The sequence below is a fragment of the Dendrobates tinctorius genome, unplaced genomic scaffold (genome assembly GCF_039654945.1).
Source record: "Dendrobates tinctorius isolate UK_male_01 unplaced genomic scaffold, ASM3965494v1 ptg000011l, whole genome shotgun sequence".
NCBI lineage: Eukaryota > Metazoa > Chordata > Amphibia > Anura > Dendrobatidae > Dendrobates > Dendrobates tinctorius.
The window spans coordinates 129,846,251-129,868,670 of NW_027361679.1; the positions used below are offsets into that span (position 1 = coordinate 129,846,251).

At 38.8% G+C, this 22,420-nt stretch overlaps 1 protein-coding gene across 1 annotated transcript in view; it reads left to right on the top strand.

Moving 5' to 3' along the window:
- The window catches only part of INSR (insulin receptor), a 157,559-nt gene extending 135,472 nt beyond the window's left edge, over positions 1-22,087 (top strand). The window contains exons 11-21 of the mRNA XM_073547866.1: positions 937-1,211; positions 1,507-1,649; positions 1,734-1,893; positions 2,069-2,168; positions 4,044-4,111; positions 5,604-5,833; positions 7,161-7,271; positions 7,523-7,682; positions 8,161-8,290; positions 8,618-8,752; positions 9,347-22,087. Of these exons, the coding sequence (XP_073403967.1) occupies positions 937-1,211; positions 1,507-1,649; positions 1,734-1,893; positions 2,069-2,168; positions 4,044-4,111; positions 5,604-5,833; positions 7,161-7,271; positions 7,523-7,682; positions 8,161-8,290; positions 8,618-8,752; positions 9,347-9,674 (1,840 nt within the window). The 3' untranslated portion in view covers positions 9,675-22,087. The remainder of the gene's footprint in view (positions 1-936; positions 1,212-1,506; positions 1,650-1,733; positions 1,894-2,068; positions 2,169-4,043; positions 4,112-5,603; positions 5,834-7,160; positions 7,272-7,522; positions 7,683-8,160; positions 8,291-8,617; positions 8,753-9,346) is intronic.
- Positions 22,088-22,420: the final 333 nt, after the last annotated feature.

The window sequence follows — 22,420 nt, forward strand, 5'->3', positions numbered from 1 at the left end:
AAAAATTCATAAATCTCACAGCAGGTGGTGCAAACGGCAAGCTCCTCACCTTGGTTGCTTAGTGAGGAGGGGCTGAGGACTCTCCTCTACTAATCAGTGGATGGTCCAACATACCTTGTGAATAGAGTTTGAATGCATATTTGTGTTTAAACCCCTTGATAAGGCCTTGTCTGAAAGTTGTAAAGGCCCCTATAAACATTAGACTAATGTTAGACAAACTCATTAATATCAACAGGTTTAGCCAATGGTCTAATGTAGAGGGGGAGCTGGCTGACTGATGATCAGGTGAGATGTTAAGGGCCTGTCACACTAAGCGATATCGCTAGCAATATCGCTGTGACGTTATAGCGATATTGCTAGCGATATCGCTATGTATGATACTTGCCTCCGACGGCTCCCCCACTGATTATCGCTGATCGCGCGAGAACGTCCTGGGCCGTTTCTCGTAGTCCGCTTCCTGCTGTGGAGACGAGCGACGGGTGGATGCGGGCGGGAGGACGTCAGGATCACCTCGTCTGACAGGTAAGTAGCGACCCCCGACCCCTGCTATGTCGCTGGTGAGATCTGCCTGTGTGGCAGCTGACTAGCGACTACTCAGCAATGCACCAGCGATCCTGACCGCGTCATATCGCTGGTCGGGATTGCTGGTGCATCGCTAAGTGTGACCGTACCTTTACTCAAGCATGTTGAGCTGGCTGCCAATAACATTGTTTTCTTGGAGATAAGCAGCCAGACAATGTCAACCAGCAGTTTCCTTGTAGAGAAACAGGAGTGCATGGCCGAGCGAGTTCTTCTGTGTATGGGAGGGTCAGCTGAGATGGTTGTCAGGCAAACGATCGTCTGACAGTCATCTGTGTTTATGGCAAGCTTAGGTTTAGGGAACAAAATAAACTTTACAGAATTTCTGTTTTACTTTTTTTTTTTTTTTTTTTATAGACCTTCTAGAAAACGCAGAGATACATTTGGTGTTGCAAATGGTACAGTGTCAAATCAAGTAACACCCAATCCTTTATCCAATGCGACTTCAACTGGAGCACCTGATGGCCTCGAGCCAAAGAAGTTTTCTCAGAAGGTTTGGTTCAAGGAGTCATTTGTCATTTCCGGACTGAAGCATTTCACTGCATATCGAATTGAAATCCATGCCTGCAACCATGAAGTTTCACTTGGCTGTAGTGTAGCCGCATATGTCAGTGCCAGAACCATGCCAGAAGGTGAGCCCACCCATATGGGTACAGTTGTTTGTCAGAGTGTACAAATCCAAAAAAGTGATGCTATTATTACATAACAAATTACAGCTGCATTGAAATTATTGCATATTTACTAGATAGATGTTAGAAAACCACCATATAAAGATGGCTGCACATTACTACCTTTTCTGTGTGGCCCCCTTCTTAATATTAAGTGGCCTCTTTTTCTCTACCATAGCATGTTTATTAACATAAAGAAAATCACTTTTCAATATTGTAAACCTAGTTGCTGAATTTTTAAATAATTGACTATTCACAGCTAAAGCCGATAACATTGAGGGACCAGTGACGTATGAGTATGAGCCACCTTACATCATCCACCTTATGTGGAATGAGCCAAGTGAGCCCAATGGCTTCACTTTACTGTACGAGGTCCAGTACTCCCGGCTTGGAGACACACAGGTAATTGTTCTGTACATTTTTAGTTCTTTTCCTGATGACATATTACATCTTGTAGCAAGTGATCATATTGTTATCACTTTCCAGGAGGACAATATCTGTGTTTCCCAGAAACAGTATCTCCAGGATAAAGGAGCAAAGCTGCGATCTCTTCCCCCAGGAAACTACAGTGTGCGAGTTCGGGCCACTTCTTTGGCTGGAAATGGTTCTTGGACTCCGACTACTTATTTTTATGTACGAGATGTAGGTGAGTGTTCACTTATTTGTAGGCAAAAATAAACTTTGCAGTAGTTTGTCAACATCCTGGTAACTTCAAGGTAAAAAAATAAACATTTAATCATTTTACCTTTACACCATTTTGCTTATTTTATATGTGCAAAGATCTCTGTTCCTATATAATTTTTTTTTATCTGCTTTTTCAGATATCTCTCCAAGAAACATCTTGAACATTGTCATAGGTCCAGTCATACTATTGGTTGCTTTCCTTGTCATTTTGATAGTATGCATGATCCAGAAAAAGAAGTGAGTGGCTCTGAAGATTCTAAGTACAGCCATTTTTAAAGGGTTATTATCATTCTTGATCCTCAGGAGCTCACAGTTTTGCTTGCAGTGGTGGGGTTTTGGGGGACTGCCCTAGTGAAGATTGACAGTTTGGGCTGTTGGCATGGCTAAAGCTGAGTGCTTTCCCATGCTGCAAACAAAGTTCTGCCTCTGCAGTATTGGAAGAGCACAGGGACACTAAAGCTAGCCAGATCAAGCAATACGAACAGCTTCAGAGCAGCGCTCACAAGCTCTATAGCATAGCACATGCAAACCTTGCCTACGTGACTTGTCATTTCAAGGTAATTTGCAACAGTATGTCTGTTTGCCTCCTCCCCCTTCCTTTTTGTTTAAATCTATGTGCAAGACATTGATGTCCCTGGGTCTCTGCCTCTAGAGCTTATTTTTGTTGAAAGAGGGTGTTACTTGTGTGAGAAATGTAGATGAGGGCAGGCTGTCAGTCATTACATGTCTCAAACTGGTAACTCCCCCTTGCATTCAAAATAATCTCTGGAGGCAGATTATCAGGGAGATCTATGTCTGGCCCATAGATTTGAACATCTCATTTAGATAATAAGAAAAACATGGATTTCTCTGGAATAAGATGTATTCTGGTGTCCGACTGTTCAGAGAGTGCATTTTTATGGAGCCTTTGCCACTTCTCTCAGTATAAACAAAAATATATAAAATTACAGCAGTGTTTCCTAAAATATTTGCTTACTAAATTATACACCATTCATTTTTTCCAGTATATTTACTAAATTATTAGCACATCATAACTTGTACCTTTACAAGGCGCATTTCTTAAAGGAGAGGCTATTGAGTAATTAAAGCCCATACAATAACAATGTTTGTATGGAGACGTTTGAAAATGTTGGACCTCTTAAAACTTTACTGCTGCTATCCACACCCTTAAAGGGAACCATATTATAGGAGAGGGGGGCGAGCATATTGATTATATAATTTTGTGAGAAAAGATTTAGTATAACCTTTGTTTTTATCATTTTACCATGAGCAAAGGATTGACCAGCTTCGCAAAATTAAAAATATTAGATAACTAAATGGGACTCTTGTGCCACATACCAGAAATAGCAAATAAGAACAAAAAAAGCAAATATACCTGGCACCAACAAGCTCAAAAAGAGTAATAATCGTCATATACAGGCATTTATGAGAGGCAAATAGTGTGAAACTGAAACTTTGTTGTTTGTAAAGTGCTAAAATAACCCCATTAAGAGCTCTTAACAAAGTGGAAAAGTAGGGGAAAACTAGACCACCTGTACAGAGTCCATATTATGATACGAAACTGGACAAAACAATCTCCCACAAAATCCAGCAATGTGGAACAATATATAAGAATTATAAGATGTATATAGAATACTATGAATACAATAGATGGTAACTAGAGAAACACATGTATCTCTGCCAGGGCTCACATGTAAGTAAATATAACATTAATGTCAAAGGGTAATCCTGTCCTACAAAGATTAAGCCAGTGGTCCAAGGAAATGAAAAGGAAGATCCCTAAAATACGGGTCAGATCAAGGAACTGATCTATGACCATTGGTCACAGCTCAGTAGAGACATAAAAAAAATACCATCTGCCTTCTTTTTTTTTATTTGGAATTTCAGGTCCAGTGGGCAGTCCTAATAGTGATTGACAGTTTTTTTTTGTATAAGTGTGCATACAGAGCTATCACTCACTGGACCGAAAATCTCAGAAAAAGCAGGGGTACAATAAACCTTTAATGTTCTTCGCCTGTCATATGAAGATACTCTTGACCTCATTCAATATGTTATAAAATTACAATAGATCACTTCCTAAAACACTATAATCTGTAAACTATTTTTCCACAGGGAAGCAGAAGGCCCAACAGGACCATTGTATGCATCCTCTAATCCTGAATATTTAAGTGCTAGCGAAGGTGAGTTGCTCTGAGAACAATGGCACCCGGTTAGGGTGCATTTACTCTGCATTCCAAGGAACGCTCGTTTCAAGATAAACATGCAGTGTAACCAGGCGGCAGATTACCCAACAAATTAGCTAAATGCTCGTTTGTTGGGTGGAAGGATCTTTTGGTTTGCACAAAAGATCAACGTTTTCAGCTGCACATCGTCCAACATAAACAGGACCTACGCTGCAAAGAGGAATGGTAGCCTATGTGCTTGAATGATTTTCTCCAGAGCTGAAGAGTGTAAGCCTATTAAACCACCGCTGATTGGTAATTATCTACTGGTCGGCAGCCATTGAAATGGAATCTGTCAGCAGGATTTCTCACCCCAAACAATTTGTATGAGCATGTAGCGCATTCAAAGTCAGGTTCAGAAGTACCTTTACATGGCTGGTCTGTTCCTCCATTATTGAGAAATCAGTGTTAGAATTGCTGTGCAAACGAGGCTGAAGGACTATACCACTGAAGCCTCTTTCATTGCAGCTCTATTTCCCGCCCAGTGTCGCCTCCTCCTGCTTGACTGACCACACATGTTCCTGACATTGCATGTTATTGAGGCTATCAGTCATGCAGGAGGGAGTCGGTGCTGGGTGGGGAATAGAGCTGGAGTGACAGAGGCTTCCGATCTACAGCCTCATTTGCACCTCATTTCAAACGGTGATTTCTCAGTAATGGAGGAACAGACTGGCCATGTAGAGGTTTCGTTGGGCTTGCCTTTGAAAGAGCTACATGCACACACAAATGGTTTCTGGAGTGAAATCTTGCTGGCAGATTACCTGTAACGCCGTAAAGTCGGCTAATGTAAGCACACCATAAGGAGCCTTATTTGAATGGTAAAAAGTTGCAGGCTTTTCCAGAGATCGGTTTAAAGGGGGGATTGCTCACTAAAAACATGAATTCCCTACTGCACAGATTAGGCATTACATTTATCACCTTGTCTTTGGATAGGCAATTGATGTAGGAAAATTATCATTCCTTTATGAACCATAATGTAACATTTATGTCAAAATGTTTAAAATGTTTGCGCCAAATTAAGAAATGATCTCCTATCCATAGGATGAGGGGTAGGAAAACTTATCACTTGGGGTCTGACAACTGTGACCTCCACCGATCCCAAGAACGAGGCTGTCTAGAGTAAGGGGCACTTCCATTCCATTTTCCCCTCTGGGACTTCGGGAGATAGCAGAGCTCTCTGCTCGGCTGTGTCTTGAAGTTTTGCAGACAGTGAATGATATGGAGTTGGGCACGCTTAGCCTCCGCTCTCTTCATTCAGTATCATCGTGCATCCCACAGTGTTATAATTTTTTTCTTATTTATTTATGCATTGGGGCAAAAAAAACCCGAATGCTGCAAACAAGTACCTTTTCTGTTATGACAATTGGAGTATGATAAACATATGGTCTCTCTTATGTATTTGTGACCTCTAAATCACTAATGTCCTTTTTTTTTTTTCTTTTTGTTCTAGTGTACATTCCGGATGAGTGGGAAGTACCAAGAGATAAGATCAACTTGATCCGAGAACTAGGGCAGGGTTCCTTTGGAATGGTTTATGAAGGAATTGCCAAGGACATCATAAAAGGAGAGCCAGAAGTTCGTGTGGCTGTGAAAACTGTTAACGAGTCAGCTAGTCTGCGAGAGAGGATAGAGTTCCTGAACGAGGCTTCCGTCATGAAGGGCTTTAGCTGCCACCATGTGGTAGGAATTTATATTAATACGCAAAATGTTTGTTACCGCTTCATATTAATATTCAATAATATTGGTGCCTCATTTTCAATAACTGTAGCCAGAATTTAAAGGGAATCTGTCACCCCATTTTAGCCCTATCAGCTGCCGTCACCGCCATCAGGGGCTTATCTACAGCATTCTGTAATGCTGTAGATAAGCTCCCGATGTAACCTAAAAGATAAGAAAAACGAGTTAGATTATACTCATCTGGGGGTCCGGTCCGATGAATGTCGCGGTCCGGTCCGGCGCTTCCCATCTTCATACGATGATGTCCTCCTCCTTGCTTCTCCTTCAGCTCCTGCACAGGCGTACTTTATTTGCCCTGTCGAGGGCAGAGTAAAGTACTGCAGTGCGCAGGCTTGAGACCTCTCTGACCTTTACCAGCGCCTGCGCACTGCAGTACTTTATCTGCTCTGTTGAGGGCAGAGTAAAGTATGCCTGCGCAGGAGCCAAGGGAGAAGTAAGAAGTAGGACGGCACGGCATTGTATGAAGATGGGAGGCGCCGGACCGGACCGCGACACCCACGGCACCATACCGCGCCCCCCGGTGAGTATAATCTAACTTGTTTTTCTTATCTTTCAGGTTTCATCGGGGGCTTATCTACAGCATTACAGAATGCTGTAAATAAGCCCCTGATGGCGGTGGCCGCAGCTGATAGGCCGAAAATGGGGTGACAGATTCCCTTTAAAGGGATCTACCTGGATCTTGTTTTGTTCCAGAATTAGGCTGAAAATGTATGTCACATCACATAGTCAAATGCCATTTATCGACCTGGGTTTTCACCCCCACCATCCTTCCTACCCCCCCAAGAGGGAACCTTGATAAGTTCCTTCTTATTTTACTGTAAAGGCATTATTCTTCTCAACATTTTGCAGATCAGTACAAGCTCAGTAGTAAGGGCTCATGCAGATGTCTGTGGATCTCAGACCGCAGTGCGCCGACTGGCCACCGGTCTCTTGACTCGAGCGTGACCGCTTCATAAATTTGTATGAATCCGTGCTCGGACCAATTTGCCTGGTCATTTGCTGGAGCTGGGTCCATGAGCAGGTGCTGAGTGCTGCTGCTGGCTTAACTGCTTGCGCACTGCTTTTAATGGGATTAACATGCACAGGTAAAATCATAGGTACACTTTAGGGCGTCAGCTCTTGAGATACCAACATCTTATTCAATATATCCAATTTCTGAAAATGTTAATCTATGGCATTCCCTGGTAAGCATTTCTCAGCAGTTATTGAAGCAAAGGTATTGTTTCTGTTCTCTGATTGTGGTCAGATCAGATATTATTGACTTTTTCAGGTGCGGTTGATAGGTGTTGTCTCTAAAGGGCAACCTACACTGGTGATTATGGAGCTAATGGGACATGGTGACCTGAAGAGCTACTTGCGCTCACTGCGACCCGATGCAGAGGTGGGTTTGTCTTTGCTTTACTTGTGAAATTACTGTAATAAATAAGGCAAGCTTTGCACAATCTTATCCAGAAAAAATATATCTCAAAGGCTTTCCACTGTTAGAACAAGGTAGAGTTTGAACTAATTTTTCCTCTCCATGTATTTTTTTTTACTTTATTCTCAAGCTTTATTATTATTATTATTATTATTATCATCTGAATTAATACTATGTGATGGAATATTGTCTGATTGCACCTTTCTTCCTTCCAGAATAATCCTGGTCGGCCAGCCCCAACAATTCAGGAAATGATTCAGATGGCGGCAGAGATTTCTGATGGGATGGCTTACCTCAATGCTAAGAAGTTTGTACACCGTGATTTAGCTGCCCGCAATTGCATGGTTGCTGAGGATTTCACAGTCAAAATTGGAGGTATATTATCTATCATATGTTATATTTCATTTAATCTTCACTTTGTGAATGGAGTTAAAAGGATTACAAGTCTTATTGCTCCATATCTCAAGGTGAGCTGCCTAAAGTTGTCAGATCATGTTGTCAGCTGACGTTTTGCAACAGCAGGAGCTACTGGATGGAGACCGCTGTGGTAGAAAGTCCATTAGAAATTCTAAATCAACTTTGCCTTTCATCTTCGCATTAAACGTTTCCCTGTGTTTGTGCGGCTTTCCTCCCACACTCAAGAGTTACTGAAAAGGAATTTAGATATTGATCCCCAGTAGTGACAGTAAAGCGCTGTAGAATACAACAGCACTATATAAGCACATCAACTAAATTAAAGATATTTTAAAATTTCTTGACTTAGTTTTTTTTCCTGCTCCTTTTTTCATAATGCATTTTTGGTTGGTAATTGTCTAGCTTGCTAATTATTGTCATTTTTTTTCTTTCTTGTTAGATTTTGGGATGACCCGTGATATCTATGAAACTGATTATTACCGTAAAGGAGGAAAGGGTCTGCTACCGGTGAGGTGGATGTCCCCCGAGTCTCTCAAAGACGGTGTATTCACCACATTTTCAGATGTCTGGTATGAGTCTCACAGTCAGCACTTTGTTTCTTCTATTGTTTTTTTCTCTTGCTAAGGTTTTGGGATATTCCATATGTCACTATTTTTTTTATAGTGCTGTATAATCATATATTTATTAAATATTTTAATATTTTACTTATTATTTTTTTTTTAGTTTTTCTTGTATGTTTTTACAGTGTGATGTGGCCCATGTTCATTAAAAGTTGACATTGCTAGTAATGCCCTAGTTCCTAGTAAGAATTTATTATTTTGCATTTTTCTCTATAGCCATGGCACATAAAAAATAACATATTTATAACTAATCCCAACCATTTTCCTTTCTTTCAGGTCGTTTGGTGTAGTACTGTGGGAAATCACAAGTTTGGCTGAGCAGCCATATCAGGGGTTATCCAATGAGCAAGTGCTCAAATTTGTTATGGATGGAGGCTCCCTTGAACAGCCAGAAAACTGTCACCCTAGACTGTAAGTTTTAAAGACAGGCTGTTAAAGAAACCTATGTACTTGTGTGACACATTCACACTTACCATTTGTCAACTGGCAGAATTTTCAGCTTGTTCCTAATACTGTTAAAATCTTGAAGAACATATAGGTTCTGTAGCTGACCTGTTCCATTTTTGCCTGGTGAACGACTAAGGAGGTGGAACTCTGTCAAGGGGATGGGGCTGCTGACAGCAGAGAGATGTTTCTGCTGCAGTCAGTTGTCGTACGGCTAGACCTAGAATATTCACGAGAAGGAGGGAGGATACAGCTGTAGGAATGAATGGAGATTGTTGCCCATGTAAAAAATGCTGGCTGCACGGGTCGGAGATAGAAATTAAAGTATGGTTTCTTCCCCCTTTCTTTAAAACTTACATAGATAAAGGTAAACCCTTCAAGTAAGTCTCTGTAATAAAGCTGAAGTTATAGATCACCAATTAGTGAAATTATGTCAGTCATGTAAAATATTAGCAGTAAGTAGCATGGGTAACCTGTAGAGAGTAGACTCTGGTCTTCTACATGTGACCTGAACAGAACTCGTGCATGTTTTTCATTATAAGTCTGGCTTCTGTTTTTCAGTCACAGTCTGATGCAGATGTGCTGGCAATATAACCCCAAGATGCGCCCCACTTTCTTGGAGATCATTCAAATGCTAAAAGACGACCTCCATGCTAGTTTCCAAGAGGTGTCCTTTTACCACAGTGAGGAGAACAAGCCACCGGAGACTGATGACCTTGAGATTGATTTTGAAAATATGGAAAGCACCCCTCTGGACCCATCTTCATGTTCACTACGGGATGAGGGACAGCGAGGAAACCTCTATGAGGAACACATACCCTACACCCACATGAACGGGAGTAGGAAAAATGGACGCATTCTTTCCCTCCCACGTTCCAGCCCATCCTAACACACAGAGCTCTGCCCTCTGAAAGTTAACTACCCTCCGTCAAATCTCAGGACAGAACTGTACCCATGGCTAGAACATCAAAACACCAACGCCCTTTTCAGGTTTTGAATGTTTCATCATCCCATTGGGTTATTGACTGTATGTTCCCGTGTGCTTTTTTCCCCATTTTTTTCTTTAAATCACTTGACAGGCTGATTATTGGGCGAAACCGAAACTGTGAACATACATATCAGAAGGAAACTCCATTCTTTTCACCTACAATTCATTGCCTATTTATTTCCAGTGGCTTCTTATACAAGCATGGTAAATGTGTGCAATGCTAACAAGTGGGAGAGAAGTAAATGCTTTTGGATGACTAAAGCACACACACCTACCATAATATAACGGATTCTAAAGAAGAAGTCAACGTTTAAGCTATATCTTTACCTGTTCTGGATTAAGGGTGGCAAAACCTCAGTGGAGGTCTTTAAACTCAGGTCTCCACATTGAGAGTCTCTAATTCAGGTTTCCCATACAAATCAATGGGAAATAACTTGCAGAAAGGAGTGAAGATATTCTGGATATAGACCAGCCAGATTTACCTCACATGAAACATCCAATATGGTGAAGTTCATGTACCTTACATGTTACCCCATCTCCACATTTTCCTGACCTGCTGAATTGTCACTACAGTAAACATATCACTTGTACATGAGCTGCATAAACTCTGCCCCTGCGCCCATGTTCCTTCTGCTAAGAACGAGTCTACCTTCTTGTCGTTCACCTTGTGGTCAAGAATCTGGAAGGTGCTGATGGGGTGATTTTTGCTTGTATAGCTGAAACAAACCCTTTGGGATGGTTGCGATTTGTACGTCAGATATGTTGTTAATCAGACCAAAAAGGGAGCAGTATCTAACCATCCCTTTTCCTCTGCATCACGGCCTTAATTGTTAGTGTGCCGCACAACAAAGATTGGGTAGTCATTGCGTTAGCCCGAAAATAAGAAGCCAACGTTTTCGTACTCCCCATTTTGCAGCCGACCGATCTTCATAATTTAATGTAAGGGTTTTATTTATACCAGTAAGCAAGGTAACTGGTCACAGCGTCTGTGGTTTGTGTAAAAGCTTCATAAGTCAGCTCTTGCCTGATGTGAACTTCAAGTAATATATAGCAGTTGCTTATTTTCATGTATACGCGATACATATATGTATTTCTTTTTTTATATGTAACCTCTGATGGTGAAAAAAATCCCTATTACGTGCTCTAATTATTGGTTAAATTGATTTCAAATTTATGATCAGAGCACAAAGTTTATATTAATTTTTTTCTGTCTTATTTTCAAAGACAAGAATTCGGATCAGAAACTTTTACAGAATGCATTTTACACGTTTGAGCTGTTCCTGGAGATTTTTTATTTTATTTTAGGCACTCTGGAATTTATTGGGAATGTTTTTAACTGAACACACAATATTGTGTTTATCGATAAGAGCTGCACCGTGTATTAATGTGAGACAAAAGGGCAGTCGTAATATTCACTCTTTAAGCTCATTCATTGTCATAGCTCCTCGGGTTTACTAACGTCATTACTATGCTGTGTGAAAAATTTGCCTGTACACATTAGAGCAAAGTTGTCCGAACACAGCAATTTTGGCAAAACCGTCTGGCTCTCCTAATATAGGGAAGCCATTGACTCCCCTCTACCTGATTGTGTCAGGGGAAATAAGGATCAGGCATGTTAAATTTTAATGGCGATCCTTTGTTTTCACGGGAGAGAAGCTGCCGATGGAGGTGTCTGACCGTGGTTCACTTCCCTCTACCAGCTTGAATACACATGCACCCTGCCTAACTGAGCTTGCATGTGTTTTTGGATGAGGTGGGAAGAAAAGCTTTTGAGGCTGTATGAGCACCTTTAAGTCACATTTTTATAAAAAAAGACAGTTTAAACTAATGAGATTGTAAGCATGCCGGTGCTATTAGTGTAGCACGGTGTATTAGAAAGCCACTTCTCATAGCTTCTTCAGTAGTACTAGAGCAGACTCTTTGTATTTGTCCATTCTCACATCACTGTGTATAGTCTTTAGTAGTAGTCATGACGTGCACGCACCTGAATTTGGTGATGTCCTCTTAATCGTTCATGTATGGCTTTTTGCGCATTCCGACCTTTGTTTTTGTACCGTAAAGTCCTCTAGAGCTCTACTTCATCATTAGATCTCTCTTTAAACTTGTATGTAATCTAGTCTCTGTATGTTTCCTTGCTCCTACTACTAATGCTGTCATGTTGTACTCTAGATCTGTGCTGCTTGAAACATTTGCTGGATAACGTATGTCCGTAAGTCCCCCATACAGTTTTAGCATACTGGGTAGTGCAAGATTGTGTTTTGCTGTTCTACCTGAATTCCCTAGAAAAGTAATTTAGACAAACCTCCATTGGGGTCATAAACTACAGTGACGTGAACAGAGCTCAACTTTGTTAAGACAGGCACAGAAACCTATAATAATCTTTATTTTTATATAGCGCTAACATATTCCGCACCACTTTACAGTTTTCACACATTATCATCGCTGTCCCCGATGGAGCTCACAATCTAGATTCCCTATCAGTATGTCTTTGGAATGTGGGAGGAAACTCACCCAAACACGGGGAGAACATACAAATTCCTTGGTGCGATTAGAACCCAGGATCCAGCGCTTCAAGGCTGCAGTGCTAACCACTGAGCCACTGAGAACACTTTTTCTTCGCCAGTCTCAGCAATCGGACACTTTTTTAGAAATTGACCTCCATTCAAGCTATCGCAGTTTCTGTTTTTGGATGGAATTGAGTTCAGGTGGAAGCCCCGCAGAAAACACTGCGTGAGCAGGGCCTAACCTTACCTTATCCTTTATTTCCTATAGCTGACTTATAAATGCTGGTATTTCAGTCTATACAAAGTCCAATTGTGGAAATGACGTGAGAAATTTCTAATGTACATAGAACAGAACTTCACCATCCGGTTGAACTTGGCACCACCAATTGTTTGGAGTGTTAAAAATTGAGGTGTGCCGTTTGTCATACTCTCCTTAACTACTTTTATTGTAGAACTGGTTTATACTCCTTCCAACAATGGAAGACAAATCTATCTGTAAGTAGGTGGCTGAGGTATGCTGCTTTCTGTTCAAAGTTGTATAATGTGTTTTACATCATTGTCTTGTCTTTTGTAGGGACTTTTGTGAGGAATAACGGTCTTCTTTCCACTAATGTAGTTTGTACTACAAAAATAAGAAATCCCTCAACTGTTCTTTAACACTACCACACTTCACGTTGCAGCCGATATATACTTAACAAGTCGCCTACTAGACAATCTTACAGTTAATACTCAAGAAATCAGATTCAACTTTCCTAGAGCTGATCTGTTGTCCTCCTTAAATTGTCTTTCGTGAAATCAGTTTTTCTACTTCCGTCTTTCATTCTTTTATTCTAAAAGTCCCAATATTTCATTGTAACATTCAGCCTATTTTACAGTGCCTATCAATTCTATATTAAGCCCTAATTTATGGAAGAATCCATCCCCCTTGCCCTATCAAAAATGAAACACAAAAAAAATCCTTGTAGTAAAAAAGTAAAATGAAGAAAAAAAAAAATTAAAAGGTAAAATAAAAATCACAAAAAAATACACTACACTTTTAGTGGAAATGGCAGAAATCTTAGTATATATTGTCAAGTTCCTTTTTGTAATTCTACAGATTTTTCTTATGAGAAAATTGTATTTATTTTAATATAATGAAGATCACTGTACAGAAATTAATTAGCTTTGATAGTAAAAAAATAAAAAATATCTTGTTTTCTCTCTATACATATATATGTGATAAGCGCATGTACATTTTTTTTTATTAATGGATGTGAGAGGCTGGAGGAGTGTAATTTTATTTTTAATCTGTGTTTGTGTTAGCACACTATCTACCTCAATATATTGTACATCGATAAAGTTAACCCCTGTTGAGCTGGAAGACAAGGGTATTTATTAAAGCACCTCAAGGTTTTTTTTTGTTTTGTTTTGTTTTTTTGGTGTGTTCTTTTTTTTTTTTTTTTTTTTTTTTTTTTACATTAACAACCCTGTAGTCTGAGAGACTAAAATGGTTGAAAAAATCAGTCTAGGCTGTGAGCACTCCAGCATGCAACACCTTCTAGGATTTGGCAATCTTGAAGATGTCTCTTTTATGGATGAGTAACTTAAACATTTCAATGATAAGTTTGTAAATTGATTTTGAAAATCTAATATATTGATTTGGTTTGATAAAAAGAAAATGTCAAGATGTTATCTCTGTACACGACAAATCCCCCCAGACAGAAGTTCTGTATAGCTTTTTAGCTTGTTTGTTATTTTTTTGAGGAGCCGGTGGAGATCGCCATGCTTCTATTCGCCAGTGTGAACCAGTATGTGTGCGTAAATTTTTGCAAATGCATTCTACTTTTTTTTTTTTTTTTCTTTTTGCTGTTGTGTAGTTTTCTATGACTGATCACATTATCCAATTTGCCTTATATTCTTGGAATAAAAATGAGACATGTGGCAAACTGTATCGGTCCTGCATTGGCTGCTTGCCAATAATTTAGGGTTATTACCGTACTGTGACCCCCAATGTAAAACAGGTGCTGGGCAAAATCTGTTTTTTGTATAATGTTCTTGTGTTTTTGAAAATTTTAAGAAGCCTAGTACTTCTACTGCTAATCATAAGTTTAGCTATGAAGTCTTCACATGACTTTAGATTCTGGGGAGACCAATTCATCTTTTGTGGGGTTTTTAAAAAATTTTTTTACTTGTGGCATTTGTTGATCTTCTTTGCACCAAAGTTTTCAAAACGGCACGCGTGGTTCATGAATTTTGTGCAAAATAAAAATGCTCTTCATTTTGCCTCTTTGGAACAAAATGTTACCTGTTCAACTAAAATGATGCAAAACCTTGAAAATCAGTCAACACATTTGGAAGCCCCAAGCTATGTCCATAATAAACGTAAAGAAAAAGTAGGTGAACACAAAGGCACAAAGTAAAAGAAGAATAAGGCGCAAAAGAAGAAAACGGGCGAAAACCATTTAAAAAAAAAAAGCTAGATAAAAAAATTTGCAAATGCATTAATGAATCGAGCCCATAGTGTTTTAACTGAGGTTTTCACCTTGCAGTTTTTGTTTTTTCTTTTATCTTGAATTGGCTTAAAAAAAGGGTATGCACCAGTGCTGTTTTTTTCTTCTTTGTGTTTATCTTTTTAGATTGTTTAAATCGAAAAGCCACCCATAGATGCAAGTCACAATTTCGCATTGTGAACTGACATTTCCCAGAGATTTTATTTTGAAGGGGTTGTGTACTACTTGTGCAATCCCTTCTTAAATCCTGAATTGCCCTGTTTTAAAATAAAGAAAAAAAACAGGCACTCTCCTTCCCCACCAGTACCATTCCCGAAATGTTGGCTCCATGGTCATCCATGCTCGCTTGACAATGGTTATGACTGGTGATGAGCAAATATGTTTGGAAAACGATCACCGAATCCAAATTTGCCATATTTGTGCCGAATTTGTTTGACGATCGTTTCCGAACATATTTTGCTCATCTGTACTCCCATTGACTCCAATGGAGTTCGGCGAATATTGCAAATGCGGCGATCGTAATCCAAACCGAATGTTGAAATATTTGCTCATCTCTAGTTATGACATGTGAGTGCTGTAGCCAATCAGCGGCCACTAATGGATTACAGTGCACATATTTTGATGAAACTTGGAGGTCAAGGGCGATGTAGTTGCTGAAGCTGTAGTTGATGCAGCCCATTTCCAGACCCTGATTTGGCTGCAGCGCTCACATGTAATAGCAATGTCACATGAGCCTCAGGAGACCCTGAAGACAACATTTCTGGAATAGTGCTGGTGGGGGAAAACCAGTGCCATAAACTCTAAAACCGTGTCGGAGGGGGAGTTGAGTACCTGTTGTAGTTTGTTTTGGGTTTTTTTGTTTTTTTTTTTTAAATGAGGGCTATAGCATTTATGAAGGGGTTGTCCAAGAAGTGGGCAAACCCTTTTAATTGTGTAACTGCAATTCTGTGAGCAACTTATTTATTCTGGAACTTGGTGCTGATCTGGGCCTACAGATTCCACTTATGCGATTTTGTCCCCCTTACCCATCCGCTGACCTGTCCTCAGAGCATAACATAAGGCATTAGACATTTTTCACGGTCCTTCATGCTAATATCCAGAACCCACCCACAGCTAAAGTGTGATTCCTACTCGATTTTTCAAGGTTACTGTCGAATGATGTAATAAATTAGCCATTGTTTTACACTTAAGTTAGATCCATAATAAAGACAAATCTTTCTTTTATAGGGTAAAAAAAAACTTGTTGGGTTGCAAATATATTGTGTATTGTCCTAGAACAACTCACCCCCCCGCCCCTCTTTAGTAATAAAGTACAATAATGTGTAAAAGTTTTGGCACCCCTGGTAAAAATTACTGATGTGAACAGTTAAGCAAGTTGAAGATGAAAGGATCTCTAAAAGGCCTAAATATAAAAATTACACATCTCTTTTGTATTTTAGGCAAAAAAAAAAATTGCCGGATTAACATTTTAGGAATAGCACAAAGGAAAATGTGCCAGTGCATATATTTGGGCACTCTTGGAGATTTGTGTACTCGGATAACTTTGACCAAGGTGTCAGACCTTCATTAGCCTGTTAGGGTTATGGCTTATTCACTATCATCGCTAGGAAAGGCATGGTGATGCAAAATTCCCAGCTGTATAAAAACCCAGCCTCCTCTAACCTTGTGCCATAAAACAGCAGCCATGGGTTTTTCTAAGCAGCTGCCTAGCACTCTGAAAATGGTGAAGGCTAGAAGAAGATGGCAACGCATTTTCAAGTTGCCCTTTTATCAGTTCAAAATGTAACTAACACAGGGCAATTAACAGGAACAGTGGAGGTCAAGATGAGGTCTGGAAGACCAAGGAAATTTCAGTGAGAGCTGCTCGTAGGCTTGCTAGAGAGGCAAATCAGAACCCCCACTTGACTGCAACAGACATTCAGAAAGATTTAGTAGTCTCTGGAGTTGTGGTACATTGTTTTACTCTTCAGCAACATACACAATATGGCCTTCATGGAAGAGTCTTCAGAACAAAACCTCTCCTGAATCTTCACCATAAAATTCAGTGTCAGAATTATACAAAAGAACATCTGAACAAGCCTGATGCATTTTGGAAACAAGTTATGTGACTCAATGAGGTTTAAATAGATCTCTCTAGCCACAATGCTCAAAGTATGTTTGGAGAAAAAAGGGCACAGAATTTCAGGAAAAAATTTCTCGCTGACCATTTAAGCATGTTGGAGGATCAATCATGCTTTGGGTTGTGTTGCAGCCAATGGCATGGGGAACATTTTATGGGTAGAGGGAAGAATGGATTCAATGAAATTTCAACAAATTGTTGATGCATACAAAAAACATGTAAAAAAGCGAAAGTTGAACAGAGGATGGCTCCTACGATCCTAAACACACGTCAAAATCCACAATCGAAGGTTTTACAATAGCCCTCACAGTCCCCTGAGCTGAAGATCATTCAAAATCTGTGACTACACCTCAAAATAGCAGTGCATGCAAGACGACACAGGAATCTCACAGAAATGGAAGAATTTTCCCAGGAAGAATGGATGAAAATCCCTCAAAAAAAAATTGCAAGACTCTTGGCTGGCTACAAAAAGCGTTTATAAGCTGTGATGCTTCCAAAAAGGGGTGCTACCAGGAGAGAGTGAGAGAGAGATATAGAGATATATTCCTCAAGTTCAAAGCAAATGTGTAAACTTTAACTTTAGGCCTTTTAGAGATCATTTCATCTTTAACTTGCTTAACTGTTCACAGTAACAGTAATTTTGGCCAGGGGTGCACCAACTTTTAGATGCCACTGCATATCTTACATTAAACCTCCCACCCCTGTCCCCTTCCAATAAGTCTCACTTTCCCCAGAGTCTATTCCACTTCTTTCCTTATTACATGGAAATAAACAGGGAGTACTGCAATTAAATCAGCATGGTCACTTTAATTTACAGATGATCTTTTTGATCACGAATGGATTGGAGTCTGTTAGAATTCTGCATGCCTAGCTACAGAATCTTTTCCAAAAAAGCAGCCCACATAATTGCCAATGGTCAGATTTTTGACATATAATTGATATTCATATATATTTTAATATTTTTTGCACAAGTATTAGCATATATGTATACCAAGCCTGACTCTTCCAGAATGGTCTATTGTCGTTGTGAGATAACGAACTAGTATGGTAATGAGAACGTATGAAGAATACAGTGCTGATAAACGGTTTATGAGACACATACACTGCAGGCCAATGAATCGGCACTGTGGCAGTATAGCAATACATGCACCGTTAGGGTGATGGGGCTATATCAAATAGTTCACGTGAGTTTCCCATAACAGATGTGAAAAGATATTTTTTTTTTTATACAACAAAGGAAAAACAACTAGCAGTCCCTTTTTATAATTATTACTCTTTAGTTGCTACTGGAGGTCCCGTTGCAGCATAACATAAAACTTTAAAGTGAAAGTCAAGTTTTGTTTGTTTTTTTTTTCCCTACACTTTCTGACTGTCGTTTTATGTTCATGAGCTGCTTACTCAAACTGAAATGTTCTTGCTGAGGGAAATCTGTAATCCTTTTTGATCACATAGGTGGCCATATTGTATAAAAATGGCAGATACCATCTATAATGTTTTTTGAAATTGCTACATTATGGGAGGGCGATTAAAATAAGATGCATGTTACATTCCCTCTAAATGTTTCACAGTTGCTGTGATCAGAAATTGGTTCCTCATTTTTACTATTGTGTTCTTACAACCATGGTATGCGATGATTTTTTTTTTTTTTTTTTCCCTAATTTTTCTTCTCAGTTTTTTTTTTATTAGTATTATGTATTACATGCTGTGTACCTTTTTTAAGCTCTTCGCCATAAATCCGTAAGTACACCATTTTTAGGGTAAGAACAGGAAATAAGTTGGGTGTTTCTGGAGGCCAAAATTGTGGGTTTTAATTAGAAGAAATATTCTTTGCCAAGAAGCTGTACTGTCACATTATTTTATCATAGTGAAGATAACAGCCGCTATTTAGTTTTTACTTAAAAAAAAAAAATAACGCCAGTGATGACCTAAAACACCTATTGGAATTGGCTATACCAACTTTTATGCATTTTTCTGTTTCTTTGCAAGCCAACCAGGATTAAAAGTTGAGCTAACCAATGAGCACAGTCTGAATTGTTTAAAGCATTTGCTTTTTATTTTTTTGTAATGTTGTATGTCACAATCCACAATGTTGTGGTATTGGGTGTGAAGAGTTTTTCCTTCGCAGTACTGCAGCTTTTTAACTGATTGCATGTGGTACCCGGGAGCATCTTTCTTGCAAAGTTGTGTTAAGTGCTTGTATTGTTGCAGTATAATTAATGTGAATGTAATTAGATTTTTAATGTTTTGTTTTTTTCCACCAATTGATATTAGCTTATTAGAAAACAGAAAAAAAAAAATACAGATTACCTCTTGGATCTTTAATTGAACTTTAATAAGTTGCTAGTTGTGCTTTTTTTCCTAGTGTAGCCGAAGTCACCTCTTCTTCCCATATGCTCTTGTGAAAGTGAGGCACGTGGCTGATTTAATCTGTTCACGCTCACATTATATACCCTATCGGAGTATGTTAATATTTTACTTTTGTGTTGCCTCCTGAAGTAGGCCTTAACTGTCCTTTCCTAAGACTTGTATGGAAAGTTTGGCTTTAGGCTGGGTTTCTTCCCCCCCAAAAGGAGAGCTTTGAATATCTGTCTGTGTGATGAATACCTTGTTTCTATGTATATCTATTATATCTGTGTTCAAGGAAAACTCTGAGCAAACTGATCCAATGTGTTACCAGTGCAGGGCCCGAGGGGTTGGTGCATGACTCAGGAATTTTCTTTTTGGTGTCCTCTGAATCCTTATAATGCTCTGCCCGTCTGGTCTTGCACTGGTCATAAGTAGAGATGAGCGAATTTGTTTGGATTCGCTTCCGAATACGATCAGGATCAAATATTGTTTTTGCAATATTCGTCGAACACTGCCGAACGTCAATGGGAGTAGAAATTACCGAATATGTTCGGAACCGATCATAAGACAAGCATTTGGCACGAATAGTGTTCGAATATGTCACAATCAGATTCTGGGACAAAATCTGAACAAATTCGCTCATCTCCATTAGTGTATCGGTTTCCTTTAAACATAATAATAAAGTCTAATGCAACATTTTGTGTTAACTGTATTCCCCTTTTTGCCATAATTCTATTTATTTAATGTTGCGCCTTATGAGAAATGTTCCGCTTTCTCGCTTACACCAATCTTCCACCAGGGACATAAAATGAACTTTTTTTTCACGTCTGTTACTGGAAAGGAGTTACATCATTTAAGGAGGTTCTGCTAAAGCCCGGTGTAAATTGTTTGAAAAATGGGAACATGACGGGCCCCCACTTCCATGCTACCGGCTAATTGATCGTGAAGAATAGACTGCATTTGCCAAGATTTTGAGGATAGCTAAATTATATTAGACTTAGATTCCTTAAAATCGGTAAAACTAGTGGTCTCAATGGGGAAAAACAATGGTCAATATGGAATAATGTAAAACTCTGTAGGGCGTAATGTGCCGATTGTACCCTATAAAGTTGAACTGTAGCCAAAATACACTTGCCTTCATAGCCTATCTTTCTGTCACATGGACAACTGATGTTTGTTCGTTAACATGTATTTTTTAACGAAATTTGTTGACGATTTTTTGAATACAACTAAGGAGATATATACTACCTATTAAATAATCCCTTCTATTTCATACAAACCAGATCATAATTACATAATGGTCTCTACAGACATGTTTTTAATTATGTACCTTTTGGTTTCCTTTTTTTTCTGTCATTGTTCCTGAGTACATCTTCCAAGTGACCAAATATGTGCCATTTTTGGATATTTTGTGTAACGCCACAGATTATGCTCCCCCACGCGACAAAATGTTTCTATTATGAGGAGCCTCCAGCACTTTGAATGAGAACTGCTAAGGTCAAAGCTGTGTATTATTTGGCTATATCTCATCTAATGCCTGTAGGTACCGTCGGGTTCATAATCATATTACATTGTTCATGCATGGATGTCTCAGTTCCCTGGTTTCTATATAAAAATACAGTTTTTTCTTTATTTTTAGCGTCATAAAAAAATCAACCGGATATTATTACTTTTACTTCCTTATAAGAACTTTGTGATATTAAAGTGTAGGAAAAGCTCCATTGAATTACTTTATTTTTATTGCATTTTCTTTATAATCAATAAAACTTTAAAATGAGGGGAACAAAGGTATAAGGCGGAATGACTTGGTGTGGATGTAGCTCTGATCTCCCAACAGTTTCTTTTGGCTCATTTCTCATTGTGCTTCACTGAATCATCACTACTATTTATCTGTGTGCTGCTATCAGTCCAAGTACCTATAAACCGTGGACACTTTGATATTATTTATAATCATCCTTGGATGTAAACTAGAAATCTTGTCTTGTGAATTAATGGCTTTTGGCCTCATCTCACTCACTGCCTTTCTTAATTCTGCATCTTTAATGCCTATTAATGTGATCTGTGTAAATTAGGCATTGGGGATATTATTTTTTATTTAATATTTCATGTCAAAGGCCTGTAGCATTTGACTTGGAATTCGATGTTCTAAGACATTTTGCATGGCTGTAATGCTGCTGCATTTTGGCATTCATATTAAAGTTGCATCCCTATGGGTCTAATGAAATTTAATTACCTTGAAATATTGTTTTTTGTAAACCCGATGAATGGATTTGATGTATTACAGATGCCAAATACAACTGTATTACAAAAGTGTGAAACCAGCTTGACTCTGCAATGTTCCTGCCAATCACATTTAATGTATTGTCACTTTCTGTTTAGCCTGGTCACTACTTTTCTAGTATTTTTTGTTTGTTTGCTGCTTGTTTGTGCTTCAACCCTGAGAAAATGTTTGTTTTTTACCTTCTTTTCCTCTCTACCCACCCTCATCAAATACCTCATTTTAACTCTTCCTAAGCTACAAGAGGAGACTTGTCAGGTCTAACCTTTCTCTCTCTGGCAGGGGAGTAGTTAAAATTAAATGTAAGGATCAAAAAAAAAAAGTATGTCTATGTGCCATGGTTTATGAAAAGGAAATTGAAAAAAAATTCTAGACATAATGCATAATATAAAAAAATGTAAAAAAAAATGAAAAGGAAAATAAAAAAGCGGTTTATTTTTTCAATGTTTTCATATTAGAGCTAAAACCGTCATGTACAGAAAATATCTTTGACTATTAAAAGGAAATGTGCGGAGTGTAAATTATTCAACAATTAACTGTTTATATAAAAATTATGAAATAAATTTATCCAAGAGTAACTTTGCCTGATGTGACTTATTGCTTTGGATATTTACTGAGTACAAATGCTTCTAATACTGCCAATTCAGACAATATTTGTAGGGGCGAAGTAAGATTGCTGGACTGGCCAGTGGCTCTCCCTACCCGACCATGATAGCTGCATAAAAATTACTCACAAAAATAAAGGGAACACTAAAAGACCACATCCTAGGTGTGTCACTGAATGAAGTATTCCAGTTGCAAATCTTTATTCATTACATATTGGAATGTGTTGAGAACAATAAAACATAAATATGATCAATGTAAATCAAAATTAATCTCCCATGGAGGTCTGGATTTGGAATGATACTGAA